This window comes from Halyomorpha halys, unplaced genomic scaffold (assembly GCF_000696795.3).
Source record: "Halyomorpha halys isolate HHAL.00 unplaced genomic scaffold, Hhal_1.1 Scaffold251.1, whole genome shotgun sequence".
NCBI lineage: Eukaryota > Metazoa > Arthropoda > Insecta > Hemiptera > Pentatomidae > Halyomorpha > Halyomorpha halys.
This window is the reverse complement of record NW_027106674.1, coordinates 24,960-45,633: the sequence shown is the minus strand read 5'-3', so window position 1 is coordinate 45,633 and position 20,674 is coordinate 24,960. Positions and strand designations below refer to the sequence as shown.

The 20,674-nt window shown below is 30.4% G+C and overlaps 1 protein-coding gene across 1 annotated transcript in view; it reads left to right on the top strand.

Annotated features, from left to right (window-relative positions):
* The first annotated feature begins 84 nt into the window (after positions 1 to 84).
* Positions 85 to 20,674, top strand: part of LOC106680229 (5-oxoprolinase) — a 41,783-nt gene continuing 21,193 nt past the window's right edge. Inside the window, exons 1-10 of the mRNA XM_067045023.1 lie at positions 85 to 354; positions 4,490 to 4,681; positions 5,049 to 5,290; positions 5,371 to 5,533; positions 9,149 to 9,234; positions 12,803 to 12,995; positions 13,076 to 13,336; positions 14,749 to 14,865; positions 15,662 to 15,863; positions 19,323 to 19,539. Coding sequence (XP_066901124.1) covers positions 193 to 354; positions 4,490 to 4,681; positions 5,049 to 5,290; positions 5,371 to 5,533; positions 9,149 to 9,234; positions 12,803 to 12,995; positions 13,076 to 13,336; positions 14,749 to 14,865; positions 15,662 to 15,863; positions 19,323 to 19,539 — 1,835 coding nt within the window. The 5' untranslated portion in view covers positions 85 to 192. The remainder of the gene's footprint in view (positions 355 to 4,489; positions 4,682 to 5,048; positions 5,291 to 5,370; positions 5,534 to 9,148; positions 9,235 to 12,802; positions 12,996 to 13,075; positions 13,337 to 14,748; positions 14,866 to 15,661; positions 15,864 to 19,322; positions 19,540 to 20,674) is intronic.

Genomic DNA, 20,674 nt, shown 5'->3' with positions numbered 1-20,674 from the left:
ATTTACTGTTAATTGTTGTAATGAATTGAATGAATCGATTGTTTAGATAAGAAGGTTGTTATCTGGCTTGTTGACATGTTCTTGTCATTTAAAGTTGGTCTGTTCTCAGGCTACTCATTCCTTTTTTCCCCTTCCGTATAGAATAGTCAGATTTGGATTTCCATTAAATTAAATTTTAAATATATATTCATTATGAGTTCAAAATTTAAATTTGCAATTGATAGGGGAGGTACTTTTACTGACATCTATGCAAAATGCCCTAATGGAAAGGTGCGAACTTTAAAACTATTGTCAGTGGATCCATCGAATTATGATGATGCTCCTAGAGAAGGTATTAGAAGAATTCTTCAAGATGTAAGTGATGTACTATCCTTAACTGTGAGGACTTAACTATAATGACAAATACAACAAAATCATAAAATATAAGATTTCTGTTGTTGCTATGACAACAAATAAACAGGATAATACGATTTTCTTTATAAATTATTCTTGAGTGTTCTTTTTAGAATAATAGATTTGGATGAATTTTTTTTCTTGCTTCAAATGTATTATTGAAAACAAAAAGATTACCTATGAGTTTTTGAATTATTAATTAAAGTTAAGTAAATAATATATTACAAAAGTAATATAACTTAATTTTTTTCAAAAATAGATCAAATAAACAATCACTAATTAATAAATGAAATAGTTATACTAATAATAATAAGATATTATCTTTATACAAAATACAATAATAAGGAATTATTTATATCTCTGCTTTTCTTGGATAGTGGCACATCTAACAAAAATTAATTTTGTTGATTTTATTTTAAAATGGATGTGTTCCGAAGATACTATCATAGACAGGGGTTTCTTTCACTACTGTGGTTCTTCCATACAGTAAGGTTGTCAAAAAGTAACCACAGTCTACGGTACATTCTATAGAAAACAGCAAACACTTAATAAAATTATTTCATTATTTATGAGGAGAGGGTGCGGTCAATGAATAACACAAATAATAACGATTAACTTATTATAATGTGCCAACGTTTCGGCTAGAGTTTCTAGCCTTCTTTAGGGCTAAGAGAGCAATTAGAGCCTTCTTCCGTCAACTTAAAAACCGATAAGAACAACTTATCATTAGCATATTCACAAATTGTCAATTTATTAAAAAAGTAATTTTCACCTTTTTTTTTTTTTTTTTCCGCCCACTTTTGAACGTATTATTTCATTATTTTTTATTTTATTATTTGTCAGATGTGCCACTACTTAAGAAGAATTTGAAATGGCTCCTCTATCAGCATTTAGATAAGAATAAGGAGGATATTAGAAGATCATTGAATGACCTTATGTAATTAATTAAGGAAGGTGTCTGGGTGTGGTCAATTAGGAACATAAATAGTACAAAACTACGTGTTAAGATTCAATGTTTCACCCTAATTTACAGAGTTTCATCAGGGCCAAAAACAAGATACAAAATTCTAAAAATATTGTATACAGGATAAGAGTATAATATGATATAAAATATAAAGTAAACTATGGTAGGACTATAAAATGTGAAAATTATAGTATAAAGGGCTGGAAAAATTAAAATAAAATAAAAATAAGATGTACAGAAATATGTGCAAATGTCTGCTCCCAGAATCTCTTGATTAAAAATAAATAGTAAATAGAAGATCTTCCATTTATAATTACACACGGCCAATCAGCGATCTTCCTGTAAAAATGAATAAGATGTTTTGTAAAGAAAGGTAAAATTTAAAAAAATAAATTTTAGATGCATTAACTAATTTATGATTATAAAAAAATCGAGAAAAAATGGGCTATTGTTTTTATTAAAATTCACCATATTATTTCAATTATAAAATTCAAATTTTCTATTAATTAAACCCTAACTTATTATTGGCAATGCTTATTTCTTTTAATCAGGCCAGTCAAGCCTATGATTAAAACTGACTAATCCTATTATACCTATTAACTTTTTTCCTGGTTATTGGATTAAAATTTTGAATAACTTGGTTTAGCATGTTCTAATAGTCATATTTAAATCACTAATGTTTTTAGTTATTTCATGTGGAACATTCTGATATAAAATAATTTTAAATTAATTATGAGAGATAGTTGACCGTGGATGATAAATGAGGAGAAGATGGTTGAGGGTGCGGTCAATGAAAATTTCATTGACCGCACCCCCAACCATCTTCTCCTCAATTTTAAATTATTTTCTGCTTTCTGAGCCACTATGTTCTACTACATTATAATGAAATAGAAATTATATCATTAAATAGTCCAGTTGTGACGTACATGTTTGTACTATAGATTTTAATATTTATTAGTCGAACACTAAGAAAATTGTTATATAACTGTTAATGATGTTTGTTTAAAAACTGAAATAACTTTGATAGCTTGTTAAACTATTGTACATTTATATTTTATAATTTTACTTCTGCTTTTTTCATAACTAAATATTATATGATATGCAATTTTCAGAACAAAAATTGGTAGATTAAAGTATTGTTTAACAAAATTAATTAAGATAAATAGGTTTTAGCATTTTATGAGTTTATTTGAATGTGTAGACTCTACATGCTATACATTAATATTCATTCTTTAACTAATAAATACACTACTTTTTTTTTAGTGTTGAGAGAAATTTGCAATTTGAAAAATATGAAATTAATTTGTTCCTAAATTTGACCTTCTCATATATCATGAATTTATCTTTATTGCCTCTAGGTCATAATAAAAATAAGCTTGTTTAATTCATATATTTGAACATTTTTTGGATAATCAGTCCCCCTCCTAATCATCTAATTGGTCCCAATATTGTTGTTTGGGTCAAAAATATTATAATAAAAAATTACTACAACTAAAATATTATAATATTGCAAGGACTAAAATATTATAATTAGAAAGTTGCTACAACTTATTTAGCTGGAAAAGAGGAAAGGGGGCCAAATCTAAAATTTCTCATAGATTTTGACTGAATTTCCCAACTTGACTGGAGATCTTGGAAGTATTTCTTGAAATTTGCCCCTAAACATTCTTGGAAAACTGAGTTCTGTAAATAGTGTTTATAAACAATTTTGATTATACCTAGCAAGCTCATAAGCCTCATGAGGCTTACAATGAACAACATAAGCTGCATGGTTCAGATCAGTGGAGAGCGATCGGTGGAATTTCCCTCAATAAAGGGATTACGCCAGGGAGATGCCTTAGCCTGCCTTCTCTTTGATCCTGCACTTGAGAAGGCAGTGAGAGATGCTGGGATACAGACCAATGGTAGATAAATTAATAGATATTAATTAATCTTTAATACTGTAATAGATCTGTACAGCTCCGTATGTACGCGGTTGATATAGATATCATAGGACGTTCCTTCTAGGCTTTATCGGATGCTTTCCTTGCTCTGGTGTGTCCTGTGAGAAGACTTGGCTTGGAAGTCAATGCAGAAAAAACAAAATATATGGTTACGGGAGAGGTGCCAAGCCTGGAGAGGAGGTGACATTCGGGGAATACCAATTCGAGAAGACTAATGTTTTTGTATATCTTAGCTCGTTGGTTACTCAAGACAACACACCTGAACAAGAGATTTGGTGTAGGATCATAACAGCAAATCGGTGCTATTTTTCTACGGCAAGGCAGTTCCTGAGTGGAGCTCTTTCCAGAAAATCAAAGCTTTGTCTTTATAAGATGATAGTACGTCCAGTGTTGCTATATGGTTGTGAGACTTGGACTACCTCCTGGGCTTATGAACAGGAACTCGTAGTCTTTGAAAGAAGAATCCTCAGTATATATGGTAGTGTTCTCATCGGAGTAGAGTGGAAAAGGAGGAAAAACCTGGAGCTGTACACTATGTTTAAGGAGTCCGATATAGTTCGAGTGATGAAAATTGCAAGACTGAGATGGGCAGTGAGGATCCACCAAGACAATTACTGATGGAACCACTCCATGGTACCAGGAGAAGAGGAAGACCAAAGCTGCGATGGCTGATGGTGTTACTGCTGATGCAAAAAATATGCTGGGGCTTCACAATTGGATGGTGACTGCAAGGGACCGAGACAATTGGTGGAAGCTGCTGGAGGAGGCCAGGATTCAACACCGGATTGTAGAGCCATGTCGTAGTGGAGATAGAAAACGGGAAATTCCAAAATAAATTACCAACAAAAATTGTTAAAAAAAAAATCTGGTTAGCTAAGTTTTTTTGTGCTTAAGGATAGAAATAGAGTAGGATAGTTCAATAATACAAGGAATTAGGCTCGAATCCTGGGCACTGGTCCAGCTCCTTGTAAACCACTGTCCAAAGAACAACACTTCTATATCTGTATACTGAAGACAAGAAACTTTATGAGGCGTAGTCACATAGGACTAGGATAGTATCATCAAGTTCTCAAACATGGTTTAGTAGATTAGTTGATTGCTCACATAAAATAAGGAGGATAACTACTTCACCTCAATCAATATAAATATATAGATGAATATATAATACTTTAATTCATTTTTGTTTTAGCAATTAGGTGTTCCTATTCCAAAAACAGATAAAATATCATGTTCTGCTGTTGAGTGGATTCGGATGGGTACCACTGTAGCAACAAATGCATTGCTTGAACGCAAAGGGGAAAGGATGGCTCTTGTGATAACCAAAGGTTTCAAAGATCTCTTATACATCGGTAATCAAGCTCGACCTAAAATATTTGATTTGGTAATATAAATTTATTTTGATAGTTAATTAATGAATTGTGTGTAGGAATAATATTGTTTGTTACAATTTTCAAATTGAACAGGATGGACTAATTAATATCTTTCTCTTATTTCATTTATTGATGATATCCTTTGTTTTACATTCAATTTTATTCTAAACTTTTCAGTAGTATTATCACTGAATTATTAACCATAGTCTTGTTTAAGTTATAGTTTAATTCATGTACTTTAATAAAAAAAAAAAAGTTACAAAAAATTGTAGCATACAATCTTATTTCAGCCCACGTTTGAATTGGCATCAGTAAAGAAATGTTAATTACATCACATATCCATTTTATTACAAATTACAACAGAATTTCTCTTTTTAGAAAATATCTACCCCTGAAGTATTATATGAGGAAGTTATAGAAATTGATTGCAGAGTTGTTCCTGAAATGAAAGGAAGATGTGCTCTTGAAGAGTCCAGTTCTTGGCCTGTAGTTATGGGTGTCAGTGGTGATAGGCTTTTTGTAAAGCAAAGCTTAGATCATCAGATTGTGAAAAAGCAGTTGGAAGAAGTTAAGGCTAAAGGGATAAAGAGCATTGCGGTTGTTTTAATTCATTCTTACACGTAAACATATCTTTATTTATTGTATTTTTTTACCAATTTTACTTAAATATATATATAAATAATATATTCTTATATTTCAGTTACCATGAGGATGAGATCACTGTTGGCAAAATTGCTAAAAGTCTGGGGTTCGATAATATATCTCTTTCCCATCAGGTGATGCCGATGGTTAGGATGGTCAATCGTGGATTCACTGCTTGTGCAGATGCTTACCTTACCCCACATATAAAGACCTATCTTAAAGTAAGCACTATGAAATTCTAATGCTTTTTACTTTTAATGGTTTGTTTCATTTATCTGTTAGTTTGAAGTTTATGAACCTGTGAAATGTAGGTATTATAGAGTATGGTAAACTACTAACTGATATAAACTAGGATGGTATAGATATTATACCTACTAACTGATATAAACTAGGATAGTGTAGATATTATATCAGAGTCTTTTTGAATTCAATATTTTAGTGTAATTCTATTGTTGTTTTTCTCATTTGATGAATACTGAACTCCTTAATTATTTTGAGATCTAACCATAATGGCAACCTGGATTACATATTGCCGGATGATTGATAGGAGTTAGGTAAATGTTGAATGAAATAGTTGTTTATAGTATACTTATAATAATTTGAGCAAATTTAAAAATTGATAAGGACCTTAAACTCAGAATATAATGTAATATTTTAGACATCCATGTACATGTTTAATTAATGACAAGAGTCCCATCACGTAAATTAGCCTTGTATGTATGGACTCCAAATATGTACTTAAATAACTTTGAAAGTAGTGTAATATTAATTGAATAAATAATTTGTATCAAATTTGTATTCCAATTTAAGAGATTGTTGATTCCTATATGAATAAGATAACTAACATGTCATAGACAAAACTAATAGTGCTTATAACTCTTCTTTTTCTCTTAGTCTGCTCAACAGCTTCTCCTCATTTCTCAATATCCACTTCTAATGTTGGGTTCTTAGCCCCTTCTGTTTTCCTCTGGATCCTTCTTGTATTTTTTGTACCTTTCTTGCATCTTCCAATCTCAGTACATTACTTCTGAAGACTGATGGAGATTTTTACATTTCTCTGGCTTAGGTAAACACGGGTCCTATGATTGCTTAAAGTGTAGCCTTAATTTTTAGTTGGACTGAGCACCCTTGTCCTCCTGATTCTAGCTAAACCTAAATATAAAAATAGCTAAAGCTTCCATTTCTTGCTTAGGAATATTTCTCTCTATCTATCATGATTAATTATGATATGATATGTTTTGAAATGATTTAGGTATTTTATGATATAGTTTTTAGAGAGAGAAATGCTTTATTTATCCATGCTGCCCAAATACATTGAGTTACTACATTACACAGCATACTAATCAATCTGTGATCGGACATATATAAATTACATATATTTACATGATATAATAAAAAAGAAATTAAACAGTTTTACTCCCTCACAGTTTCCTTTTACAATCAATTCCAGTCTACACACTAAATACGAATATTTCAATTCATTCCTTTTTTCTTTCCCTTTCTTCGCAATTTTTATTTCATTTGATCGACAAATTCACTCTGCTGAATTCACCCTCTCAGATCATTCTCCAGTGACCCGTTAAACAAATTCACTATTAAACAGCAGTGTGAGATCAAACCAGAGAAATAATAGTCACAGAAGTAGATCAGTTTACATTAAAACAAACATACCAAAACTATTTACCAGAACAAAACTAATACATTAATTTAAAGGAAAATATAATAAAAATTTGGTTAGAAGAAATAATTGAATGGATAAATAAGTTTTAAAAAAAAAAATAAATAATAAAAAAAAACAACAACATAGTATTAATAAAATAAAATGATTTAATGAATAAATAAGTTAAAATACAAATCGACAGGTCCACCTACTAAAATAAATAAAATAATGAATAATCTCAGAGGTAACTCCCATGCAGGAGATGATGTATGATCCCCTGGGATTCTAAAATAATATTTTCCGCCAAGTTCGCAATATCCCCGATACTAACACCTAGGCCTTCTAAGAAGCTCCGTGTTCAATTTGGTATTGTTTCGCGAGATCCAAACCAGAGGCCTCTCATGGTGAACTCTCTCTCCGAAGGTCTCTGGAATTTTTCCTTAAGGAAAGGGATGCATTTTTCATATATTTCCTTTTTTTCCCCTTTCCACTCCACCCTCCTGTTCGAGGTCATTACTCTCAAATCTTACCGTTGGATCCAAGACCAGAGCCATGCCTACGATTTTTGTAAATATAACAATATTGACATATCTTATGGATCCGTCGGTATCAACACAATAAACCTCCTCGAATCAGGTGAAGTCTTTTTTTTCAAAGAATATAAGTCAAGTATAACTAAATTATCTGAAAAGATGGCTAAAATTTGTTAAAGGTTATTTTATTTTTTGTATACAAGTTTCTTTATTACTAATCAAATATTACTTTAGTTGTGGATCTTCTGTTGTTATATTTTATTAAGAACATCATGACATTCATTAATGTAACTGTTTAAAGAAAACTGAGAAAATCAATAGTATATATGATGTACATGTCTTGACATTTCTAATTTTGAACAATTTTTTGGTTGAAAGTTGAAGTATTTTACCTACTATGTAATGTATATTTTTTATAATGATAAAATTTTATAAATTAGAACTCTCTCCAACATATTTTTAAGACTGAAATAGAATTTTTTTTGTTTCAGGAATCAAATTAACAAAACCTTAAATGATATAAGAATAGTTACAATGGAACTTCTCTTAATGAACCCTTCTGAAAAATGGACTTTTCTCAATTGTGGAAAATTCTATTTTTCCCTGAATCAAACTTATTTACACTACTTTACACTGTTTTTTGACTTCTACTAATCAAACCTTCTAAGAAATTTAGATTTAAACCTTTTTGTTTATAAAAATCGCTCTTAATTAGACATTCTGTGGAAAGAAAGATATAATTTTCTTAGAATTTTATTTTCCATATCTTCAGAGGGGGTGTTTCACCAATTTTATGTAAAGTTTTCTATCCTTCTCCTCTCAAAGCTTGTACGTTCTTTGATTTTAATTGAGTTATCATACCCTCTTATAACTGCATTATGTATACTGGTGAAGTTTAATATGTTTTAGAAGAAGTGTAACAATTTATTAAAATGGCACTTAACAAACCTGGTTTTAACATTGGAAGAAAAAGTTGAATAACTAAAGTAAGTGGAAAAGATAATCTGAAGAGAAGAGTGGAAAGACCATCTGAAGTCTCACTTCAAATCTTCCAAAGATTTGAATCAAAATGATGAAATTAGATGCAAAAAATTGAGTTTAATAAAGCTTTACTAAATAAAACAATGGACCTGAAATATAAAACTTGCAAAGGAGGAACAAAATCTGAAGAAAGAATTACAAATTGTTTGTTTATAAACATGGAGGATATTCTAAAATATCCTTGGTTACTCGCCAAGCAGAAAATACAAGATGTTTTAAGGGAATCAATGTGAAGCTATTATTGTAATGAACGAATGGTTGTTAGTATTTGAAAAAAATTGTTCTGCAGGGCAGTACAGTGTATACTGTATATATGAACACGTGGAAAATCATTAAAAAACTTATTTTATTTATTTGGTTGTATTTTATGAGTTCAACTCCCCTTTTATTTTTATGCTGTTTTCTATTTTTATCAGATTCATATTTATTTCTTCTTTTTTTCATAAGTTTTCTTTCTCTCAAACACTTCTAGCAAGTAGATGACTTTACATTCCCCAAAGATATCCATTTAAGAAAAGTTTCCTTGTATTATTTTTTTGTTTACATATTAACAGATATCAACAATATTAATTTCTGATTTTTTTAAAAATCTTTTATTATAGGGTTTTACTTGTGGTTTTGAAAAAGATCTTGATGGTGTAAATGTACTTTTCATGCAAAGTGACGGTGGCCTAACACCAATGAATGAGTATGTAATTATTTTTTATGTAGATCTACATTTTTATAGTATGGTGTCACATTATTTGTGAATTGTAACTTACTCTTTGTAATGTAAATGAATTTATTGTATTTATCTATATTTTATGTTACATTCTCTGATGTTTTAAAAGTTGTTACTGATAGCTGTAAAATTTAAGTATTCTTTGAGTTCAATATTTCCTTATTAATCAAATAAATATGAATAATATCTAGGTAGAAACTTGATTAAGTTTCTTATTTTATGGATTATTATTTAGATATCATTACATTGTTGGGGAGCATCCCATAGGTTACATATGTAGGGATGGTGGTTGGAAATTCCTTGGAAGTTTCTCCTGATTAGGTTTAAACTCTTTAATCGCAAATTTGTTTGTTCTCAAAATTCGACATATAGTTATGAATCTCTCTGAATTAAATCACTCACTACCTGGGGGTTAAACTAGTCTTATATTTAGGTTTCTGGGGAGAACTAATTTGTTGGATTCATATTGCAAGTTGAAAATTAGAGAAGTCTAAATGCAGGAGGTGGGTTAAAATAAGACACAATTTAATATATTGGTTCTGTTCACTGGCCGGTGGATTGCTTGTTTATAGAGAACTTCACTATTTGGTATAGTGGGAGTGGTAATTATTGTCTAGTTAATGTATTTATTATTACTAATAATTTTCTTTCTGCATTGAAGGATATAAGTGTTTTTAATGATAGATTGAAAGACATAAAGCTTTTTAGAGATAGGATATCGGTGTTCATATTTCAGGGGCCTTGGTTTAAAATGGTATTGATCAACTGAAGACAGTGATGAAGAAGTTAAATGCAAATTTTATAATAAACTGTAGTTGATTTACAATAAACTACCACAAAAGTGCGTGAGGATAATTGTTAAGTACACAATTAGCAAAAGTTACTAAGCTCTAAGGTGGTGTACATATGCATTGTCAAGAAAAAACGAGGCAGCGCCATCTCTCAGTGCCCATAAGAATTTTCAGCCGAGTATGAGATAACTGAACAATCTGCTAACAGCACAATCTGCCAACCAAGCAGGGAAGAAAAAAAAATACCAATTCTGTTGGTGAATTTTTGTACCTCTGTGACTTCAATTATACCTCAGAAGCAACATGTATAAATCTAGTGTAGTGAGTGCATCACAAAATTTTCACTTACTAATCTACTTGCGTCCCTACGTTTTGTGTAGATTGGTCGGCTCATGTTTAAGTTACTGCCATTTTTATAAAAAAAGTTAAGAAAATGGAAGGCGAAAATTAAGAAAAAAATTTCTATTTTTCTGTATCTACAAAAATTTGTATTTCAGGGTTCCTCGAGATAGGAATAATGAATGTAAATTTTATTCCTGCCAAGAATACATCAGTTTAAAAAAAAGATAACAAAGTCATAATGCAATCTGGAAAGATCAGGCGGTTTCGGCTTGTCCTGATCGAATTGGATATTTCTATTTTTCCTTTTTTCTCCTTTGGTTATTCATAAAATTCTTTGATATGTTGTATTTATCCATTGTTTATTATTGCTAACAATTAAAACTTTTTTTATTTCTAAAGTTTTTGTTATTAAAGGTACTTTAGAAGAAACTTCTTTAAAAATTCATCATTTAAGCCCTTTCAAACTATTTGAATGAGGATAAAACCTAGATGATATTAAAGACCATTTAATTGTGCACTAACATGGTGAGTTAAATTAAAATCGTTTTGATAAAATAAAAAAAATGTTAAAAATCTATTGCATATAACCTTCATAAAATGTAATTTCAATTTCGTATGAATTTTTGTTTTTGAGTTAGGCTATCCCATTGACACACACACCATTTGGCAAGACTAGGTTTTTTGGATTCAGGGATCTCAAAACATGTATTTCTGTTGAAAACTGAAATAAAAAAATTTTCATGATCACAATACTTTATATTCCAAATATAAGTAAGTGAAAGTAAAAAATTTAACATGGCTTATTCAAGTGCCTGCATGCAAGAGGACCTGATGGTTCCCTATTAGCACCATACTTTATTTCCATAGCTGCAACTTCAACTTACATTCAGGTCTGCAATGACCTTCATTCTCTTTTTTTCTTCAAACTTCTGTTAACATAGCTAACCTGTTTTGTAAAACTTTTGGTTTCACCCTCCTCAGGAATAGATCTCTCTTATATTTACAATTTATTCATTTGATTTGATCACCTTTCTGCTATATTTCAAACCCTTCTTTCAATGATTTCTTTTCATTAACATTATAGTCTGACTTTTACTTTGGGATAAGGGAAGGCATAATGCATGCAATAATGTTAGGAGATGCGAATGCAATAGTTGGTATAGAAGAGGTATATTAACCTAAGGATTAGTAAAGAAGGTTTGCAAAGCTACATAATGATATTGGGAAACAACTTACAAACATTGTCATTTAAAAAAATCTAATTTAAATTTCAAATCATACATTGAAGAAATTACTCAAATTAAAAATGATTAAATTAGTTAATACTTGTTAATATACAGAGTCCTTGATTAACATTGTGGTTAAAGACAGGATTTAAACAACATATGTGAGAATTAACAGATATAATTTATTTTTTTAGGTGTAAGAAAAAGTTTTTACATGAAAAAGATCCTTCGAAAAGATTTATTTTGGAATCTTTGTTATGAATACTAAAGAGAATATTGGGAGGAACATGGTTAGGGTGGCGATCAATAAAGGTATCAAAATAAATAATTTTCTTTTACTATTTTGATACCTTTATTCACTGCCACCCGGACTATCTTCCTCCAATCAACTTCATACAGTCAACTATCTTCTTCCAAACTAAAGATAATACTTTTTCGTGGATCAAAACATTCATTAGATGACGTATACATTTATACATACAACTGAAACATCCATAATATATATTTTATACTGCTTTATTTGACAATTGTTTCTGTTGATTTTACTTATTGTAGCTTAATAAATTCTTGTTTCTAGCAGATTAAAAGAATTGATTAACTATTGTTTTTTAAAGGTTTGGTTTTTGTTTTATTCATAAATTATTTCATAGGACCTTAAACAATTTATAATATATCTGTTAGTTTATAAATAACAAAACTCCGAAACACCTCAATATTAAATGATTGTACCATCAAGGTTAAACAAAGTAGTAACACCATAGAGTGGATCAACCTTAACAAAGAACCTACTCTGTCTTAAATAAATAATACAGTCCACTATATCCTTGAGGGCTAAGCTTGCAGTCACTGCTCATGTTTTTTTGATTCTTGTATCATTATAGTATTCTTGGAGGACAGTGAAGTTTTCAAAGCACTCCATTGGCCTGAGTTATGATAGGTACACAATTGAGAGCAAATTTGATCTAGGCATTGTCTGTCAAATCATTTTGTTCCTCATTCATCTAAAATTCACTGCTATTCTCTCAAGAGAAAACTTTATGGCAGAATTAGTTCAGCATAAGAAGCCAATGTTCGAGCCATTAGGCTACTCAGTTAGTCATTCAATATCCAGTTTCTTAAAATCATGTAAAATTAAATTATTACCAACCATGATCTTGGATTGATATTATTTTCAAGGTTTAATGGCTCAAGGGCTGTACTATCTGGACCAGCAGGTGGTGTGGTTGGATATGCGGTTACAACCAAGGGTAACAAACCAGTTATTGGGTTTGACATGGGTGGAACTTCAACTGATGTCAGCAGGTTCTCTGGAGAATATGAACATGTATTTGAGTCTGTCACTGCTGGCATAACTATACAAGCTCCTCAGGTTTGTGTATTTCTAGTTAGTAAGATATTGTAGTTAGAATTATATATTTACAGTGGTTTTATTAATCTTAATTTAAACAGTTGGATATCAACACTGTAGCAGCTGGTGGAGGTTCAAGACTGTTCTTCAGATCTGGATTGTTTGTTGTTGGTCCTGAAAGTGCTGGGGCACATCCTGGTCCTGTTTGCTATAGGAAAGGTGGTTACCTGACAGTTACTGATGCTAATGTGGTACTTGGAAGGGTTCAACCTGACTATTTTCCAAAAATATTTGGTCCCAATGAAAATCAGCCATTGGATTTAGAAGCCAGTATAGAAGCATTTCAGCAATTATCAGTAGATGTGAGTGGTAGTAATATTAAATAGCTTAGCTAAAGTTAAAATTAAATGATAATATATTTTTTTGAAATTTTATATTTTCATGATTAACTTCTTTGACACTTGATAGTTTGAAACTTAAAGCTTGCTTGCTTATCTTGCCATTCAGATATGGCTTGTTATTGAAATTCAACATTTGACCTTTAACACTCAAAACTGAACCATCAATCTAATTTTATAAATGAATTTTAATGTTTTACAGTTACTCTTATACTGCCATCTCTTCACTTAAATTAATATTCCAGTTCCAGTTGGATTTAAACATCTTATTTATTTACAAAATGCTTCTGAATCCATTTTAACAACCAAACTTCAATTAAAAAAGAATTGTGCCTTTAAATTATAAATAATTACCAAATAAGATTATAATATAAATTTGAAACCTTTCTATTTTTATTTACTTAAAACTACTTTTAAACATCTAATTATTATTGAATAAAATAATTATACCCTCATGATTACATAAAATCCAAATATTTAGTGGTATAATGTTTAACTTCTTGACAAAATTATCTTTGTTTATATTTTTTCTATTGTTTCAAATTGCATTTTTCAGTACTTATATTATTGGTGAATAAAATAAATTTAGCACAAACAAAGAATTAAATGCATATAGAAACATATCAGTTTAGGTTTGGTTATAATGATGTAGACATATAATAATAAAGGAATTGTAAGCCAGGCCTCGCTTCCAGCTGGTAGTACAGACTCTGGCTGGCTCTTAGGCTCTTGAAGTCTTACAATGACTTCTGGAGATAAAGATGATATATTGAGGCTAACAAATAAAGTTATGTGTAAAATAATATAAATGAAATACTGTTGGGTAGACCAGCTGTGCCATCTTGATTTCAAAAGATGTGACCATTCCAAAAGTTAATGGCTGAAATGTTTGAGATTATGTTTCATTCAGAAAGTGGGACTAGTTGTATATTATATAGTATTAACTATAATGTGGTAGTACTTTTGAAGTGAAGTGTTGGTGGTAGTAAAATCTAAAGAACTATTTACATTAAAATTGACCGATGCAGCTATAGATTTGGAAACCATTGATGTAGTACTGCCCCCAAAACAAAACTGCCCTCCATCACTAATGAAAATAAAACTGATTGCTCTGTAGTAGCTTTAATAGAAAGCTCTCTACTTTTAACATTAATACACTTTTAAATTCCTGTTTTTTCCCCTATAATTAATAACAATTTGTGGGGATATTAATGTCTATAAATACATATGTGTGCGTGTGTACATGCGTGTTAGTAAATTTAATACCTTAAATTGTAATATTTTAATTATAAATAATAGTGAAGGTAGATTAAATTAGATTTATTACTAATTATCTATATTAAACTTTTATTTATTTGAATTTTTTTAATTTTCAGATCAATACATATTTAGAAGCTAATGGTAGTAAACCTATGTCAGTAGAAGAGATTGCTTGTGGATTTATAAAAGTTGCTAATGAAGCTATGTGTCGACCTATAAGGAATTTAACCCAGGTGTGTGGTGAAAAGCTATTGTTTTAAGTTTTTAGTTGATAACTGATCTGAATCACTGAATGACCACACACCTCTGAAGGTCATGGTCCGATAAAACCTTTGTTAACTTCTACTAGGGCTGATAAGTTGGTTATCCCACTTATTACCTACCTATTTATTTACCAATAAAGTTAGAAGGTTAAACTTTATTCTCTGGTAGTCTGCCTCCCTTGCCAGATTCAAACTGGTATCACTTCTGACTAGAATATCTTGGATTACTCTGGTAGTAATTCAGCTGGTAGGGTCTCATTTAGATTGTATTAATTTAATTTAAGAACATTTAGCTGCTTTGCTTTGAAAGTGGCTCTACTTAAAAAAAAAACTTTATATTGGTTGAAATATAATTCTAAAGATATTACTGTGGGCTGGGATTAGTTTCTCTGTACTGAGATCGTCCTTTAGACTGACCCAATGTTGCCCAACTTTTATCAAAAGAACTGTAGTCTGTGGTACCATCCTTAAAATACGTCCAATATAAAATAATAAAAAAATTATTTTTCAAGTTGTCCCACTATCAAAGCATGAGCAAAAAAAAAGATATTTTTGTTATTAGTAAATATAGATTAAGGTTTAAATTCCTTTAATTTTTGTAAAGAAAAGTGGTATAATAATAATAGTAACATTATTAGTCGTTAATATGTTTTTAATTTATGTTGTGTTTTTATTTCAGTTTAAGTTGTATCTGTTTTAGATGTGTAACAAAATAACATTTACCACCATAAATATAAAGAATGCAAGTAAATATTTTTATCTTTAGGCCAAGGGATATGATACTAGAGACCACATCTTGGCTTGTTTTGGTGGAGCTGGTGGACAGCATGCTTGTGCTATAGCTTCTGAGTTGGGTATGTCTGAAGTTTTCATTCATAAGTATGCTGGAATACTGTCAGCATTTGGTATGGCCTGTGCTGATGTTGTGGATGAGGAGCAAGAACCATCATCTCTTATCTACCATAGAGGCAAGTTTAAATTTATCATAAAATGATTGAGAAATGGTCAAACCTTACACCCACAATAAGAGCATCAAATTATACATCAAAGAAAGGAATACAAATATTTTGTGAATAACTTTATATAAAATAACTTTATCTTCAGGTGGTTTCCCCATGGGTGGAGCAATGAATTTCAATCTTGCTGGTATTCTATTAATCATATATTGATCACTTCCATTAAAAAATACTATAGAAAGTCAATTTTAGTAATATATATAATTATTGCTATGCTAGAGAGAAATGACATATTGAAAAATTCTTAAAAACATTAAAGTTAACTTCAAACCTTATTTTTACACATAAAATAGAAAATGACAATAAGATAAATTCTTAGATGTTTCTATACAAAAGATAAAAATGGGTTGATTGATACCCACTTCTATGTTTGATTTAAAAGAACTAAGATTATTGTAACAGGCAATAGCAATTGTAAATGTAAAATCTTTAAATTCATTTGTGACTATAACAAAAAACTTTAATACATAGAATACTTAATTTTCAAGCTGATACAAATGACATAAACAATATGTCAATCTCATTACTAAATTAAAATAAAAAAATACAGACTAATAAAAAAGTATAAATGTGAGGATACATTAATTCCAAGTAGTAAAAGGTACAATGAGGATAAGATGGTCGTGGATGCAGTTAGCACTAGTAAACGAAACTTATTTGTTTGTGAAAATAAAATTAGATAACTTTAATGCAGAGACAAAATAATAATAAATAAGCTTGGATAAATACATAATAATAAATTAGGTAGATAGTAGTAAATTGATTTTTGAGCCCTGATGAAAACGTGAAATTCAGGTTGAAACATCAGCATAAATAAATAACTTTCATGGGCCATCCGTAGCTCAGATGGTTAGGCGCAGGTCTATCAGTCTGAGATTTGTGGACGGCGCCGGTTCAAATCCGGCATGGGACGTTAAATTTTTTCATTAAGTGGTGGACCCACAAAATGAAAAACTTGACCTCCCTCCCCATCATGGTAATAAAAAAAAATAAAAAAGTTTTGCGTGAGCATTTTTCCTAACTGCACCCCCGACCATCTTCTCCTCATATTAATCTACATTAAATTATTTACACCTTATTAATAATAGTTACATTTGAATACATATAGTAAAAGATATATGTAACAATATATTTACCGTGCTATAGATGAGTCTTAGATTTTATTAAATAACTGCTCCCTATATTTTTCATTAGTTCAGTATAAATTATTTGAAATTTTTGATAATACTATAATATCACTAATGTGATATTATGTTGTTATATTTCACCACACTGTGTTGATTTATAATGTAATAAGATCAGGATGTGTGCAACCAGTGCTCCAAGAAGCTTTAGATGCAATATTTAATGTGACTTGGTCTACATTAAGATGTTTAATTTAATTGAAATTAACATATTATAATGTGCAAAACAGGTAATCTGATATCATTATTTCTATGAATTTTTTTTGTTAGTGTTTATTAAACTAAATCTTAGGGTATTTTGTTCATGAATATTTAGCTTAAATGTAGGAGTGTAAATATACTACTGGTTAAGTACTTTCCTACCTTACTCATATAACTTCTTGTTACTTCAATGACTATCTCAAGCTCAAATCTTCCTGGTAATAATTATGACAAGGTAAATTATATCTTCTGTGCTTTTCTCAATGTCTGCTTTAGTTCTTGTTCTTTTTAATATTAAATAACTAAATTAAGAAGCATGGAATGTTGGTTGGTTCCCCAACCAAGTTCATCTCAGGGATTTCCTATTGAACTTAATCAGGAGTTAGAGTTAGTTACATTAAATTCTCTAATAGACAAAAAGTATCGTCAAAATAAGTTTTCTACTAGTTCTGAGACTATTTTGGTATAGTTTAAATTTATTCTCTTTGAGAAGTAAGAATTTTATCTTCTTCAATGATGTTTTTGATCGAATATGTTGTTTCTCTTGTAATTGAGAGAGAGTGCAATGCTTTTTTAAAATTTCCCTAAATGCTGCAGGTTTTTGCTGATTGACTCTAGTAATGAATGGTGTGATGGCCGAGTGATGAGACAAGAGCCTCAAGTCACTCTCAATATTTATTTCACAGGGCCAACTTGGAATAAATATTGGTATTTCCATTCTGATTAAACAAGGGTAGCCAGTTCTAGATAGTCATTGGGTCCTTATAATTAACTCTTAGGAGGGCATGGAGGTAAATGACCAGCTTGTTATTAATAATTCTATTCCCTTTGGACAGCATCTGATGCTTTATTTTTGTTTTATTGATTAGAAAGGAAAGTCAAAACCATCTATACATAATATTTGATAAAAGAAATAATACATCCTATAGCAATGTTTAGAAACATTACTTTTATTCTTTTGATGATACAGAAGTACTCCTTCTGTATTTAAACTTACTTTTGTAGACTTGATATAGCACACTTTAAGTGTAAAGAGGCCTCTACATGTTGGCCGAGCCATGGCGAACTCAGACATACGCGAGCATGTGGATAGGTGGCTCGGCTTGGTTGGCCTAGGCTCGTTGCCGAGCTGTCGAGAGTCGGTTTTTGGACACAGATCAAAGGGGTTCGTGAGAGCGCTCGTGTAGCATCTACACCATTGTTCTTTGTCTAGTTGCAACTGAGAGCTGTTAGGAGGTTAAAGGTGTTTGTTGGTACTTTTTATAATAAGTTTTATATTTAATCTTATTTATTTATATTTAATTTCCTTTCATTTTCTTTTTTTGTAATAAAAATAATACAATCCAAGTGCAATGGCTGAAACCACTATTACGTCCGCCATGTTTGCCTCTCTGAATAACACTGACATGTGGATGGCCCACTCTTTGTTTGCCGAGCATTTGAACGAGCCTCCAATCCGTGGCGAGTGGCCAACATGTGGAACCACCTTAATGTACAATGTTTCTTCTGAAAAAATAAGGAACCAATTTCACTTTAGCTTCCATAATATTGAAAATATTTATTTAAAATACCAAGTATATACTAAGTTCATTCTCAATCATTTAGAATACAAAAATTATTTATAATCTTGCTAGGAGTGGGATAGCTCAGTGTAAGGCACTCAATTCCTAACTCTCAAGCCCTGATTCGATCCTAATTGTGGTTGAAAATTATTTTCCTAATATTTGTAATATTAGAAGACTTAATCTGTCTGGTGCATACTGAACTTTAACAAAGGGAGTATCCGATCCTTCTTGATAGAAACTCGATTCTGATTATTTTATTTCATAAGTATTACTTAAGAAACGGTACTTTCTTGTTAAGTACTAACTCCACTTTATGGGTTGCTGTTGTCAAAGGACTTTGTTATAATCTTAATATTTTCACTAATTTAGAAATATAACTTTTTATCTCTCAAAATAATGTATTTTTGTTTTGTTTTCTTAATTACTTTAAATGGCTATTCTTTTTATTTTCTTGTTTACAGATAATTTCCCACAAATAGAAAAACGTTTCGAGGACCTAATAAGAAAGTGTACAGAAAAACTTAATGCCCAAGGTTTTTCTAATGAGAACATAGAAACTGAACTTTTCTTGCACATGCGTTATAAAGGAACTGATGGTTCAATGATGTGTTCCCCCATCAAAATTGCTGGTGATAATTCTACCAAATTTGGAAACTTTGAACAACCATTCTTTACTAGGTAGTGTGCTTCATATTCTAAATTAATTGTTTAAAGAGTCATTGCTGAATGAAGTGTAAGCCTAATTGTGACTTATCTCAACCATTTTTAATCCATTTATTTGTATGTTCCTTCGCATACTTTGAAGAAATGTATGGCCTGCCAAAGTCCATATTTCTATTATTCTTTCCTGTTTCAACATGATCCAACCATCATAGTTCCTTACCATGAAAGTTCCCAAGTTTATTTTCTACTATTGCATATTTGGAGTCAAAACTTATTCATTGCATTCTATCAGTGTTTGTAATTATATTCTAAAGAATTAAGACTGGAATATAATAATTTAAAAAAAATAAAAGCCCATAAAATTATTGAGAAAAATTGAACTTGGATGGCTGGAATTTTCAACTGAATAATTATTAGTTGGACACAATAAACAAACCGTGTCACCCTTGCTCTAGATCAGTGGTTCCCGATTGAGGTTCTGCGGAACAATGACGTTTGGTTAGCCTTCTTCTAGGGGTTTTACAAAATAGATTAGGAATGAGTCATTTCATATCAAATCAACACAATTGAACATTAAAGAATAATATTAGGGTTCTGCCATTTACCTACTTATACCAAAAGGGTTCCACCATTTTCCTACTTCTACCCAAAGAGTTCTGCCATAAAAAAAAAAGTTGGGAACCACTACTCTAAAGTGGACTACTCTGAACTGGTAAGAGGTTAATTAAATTACAAGAAACAAAATAATTAGATAAAAAAAATGAAGTGTGTAGGAAATAATTGTTTTTTTTTATTTTGATTTTAACTAAGTTAAAGGAAAAAATCCTTAACCAGACAGACTTGGTGTTAAACAATTGTAAAAATAACAAAGATTTACTTTAACACAGTAAAGATAGTTTGTTTATATAGTGTATCTTTGTTTATTTATAATCCTTTGTTTAGTACAAAGAAGAACTATAGTTCAATGGGGAACATGTTGACCAGTTTAATATTAAATCTGATATATTAAATAGTCATGATTCGGAATCATTGTTTTGATTATGTATGGAATAGTCGACCATTGTAATGAGAAACATGTGCAACACATTGTATATTGTTTTATGAATACCAATTTTTCAGCCTATATGTTGGTTTCCAGGTTTTAGATAAG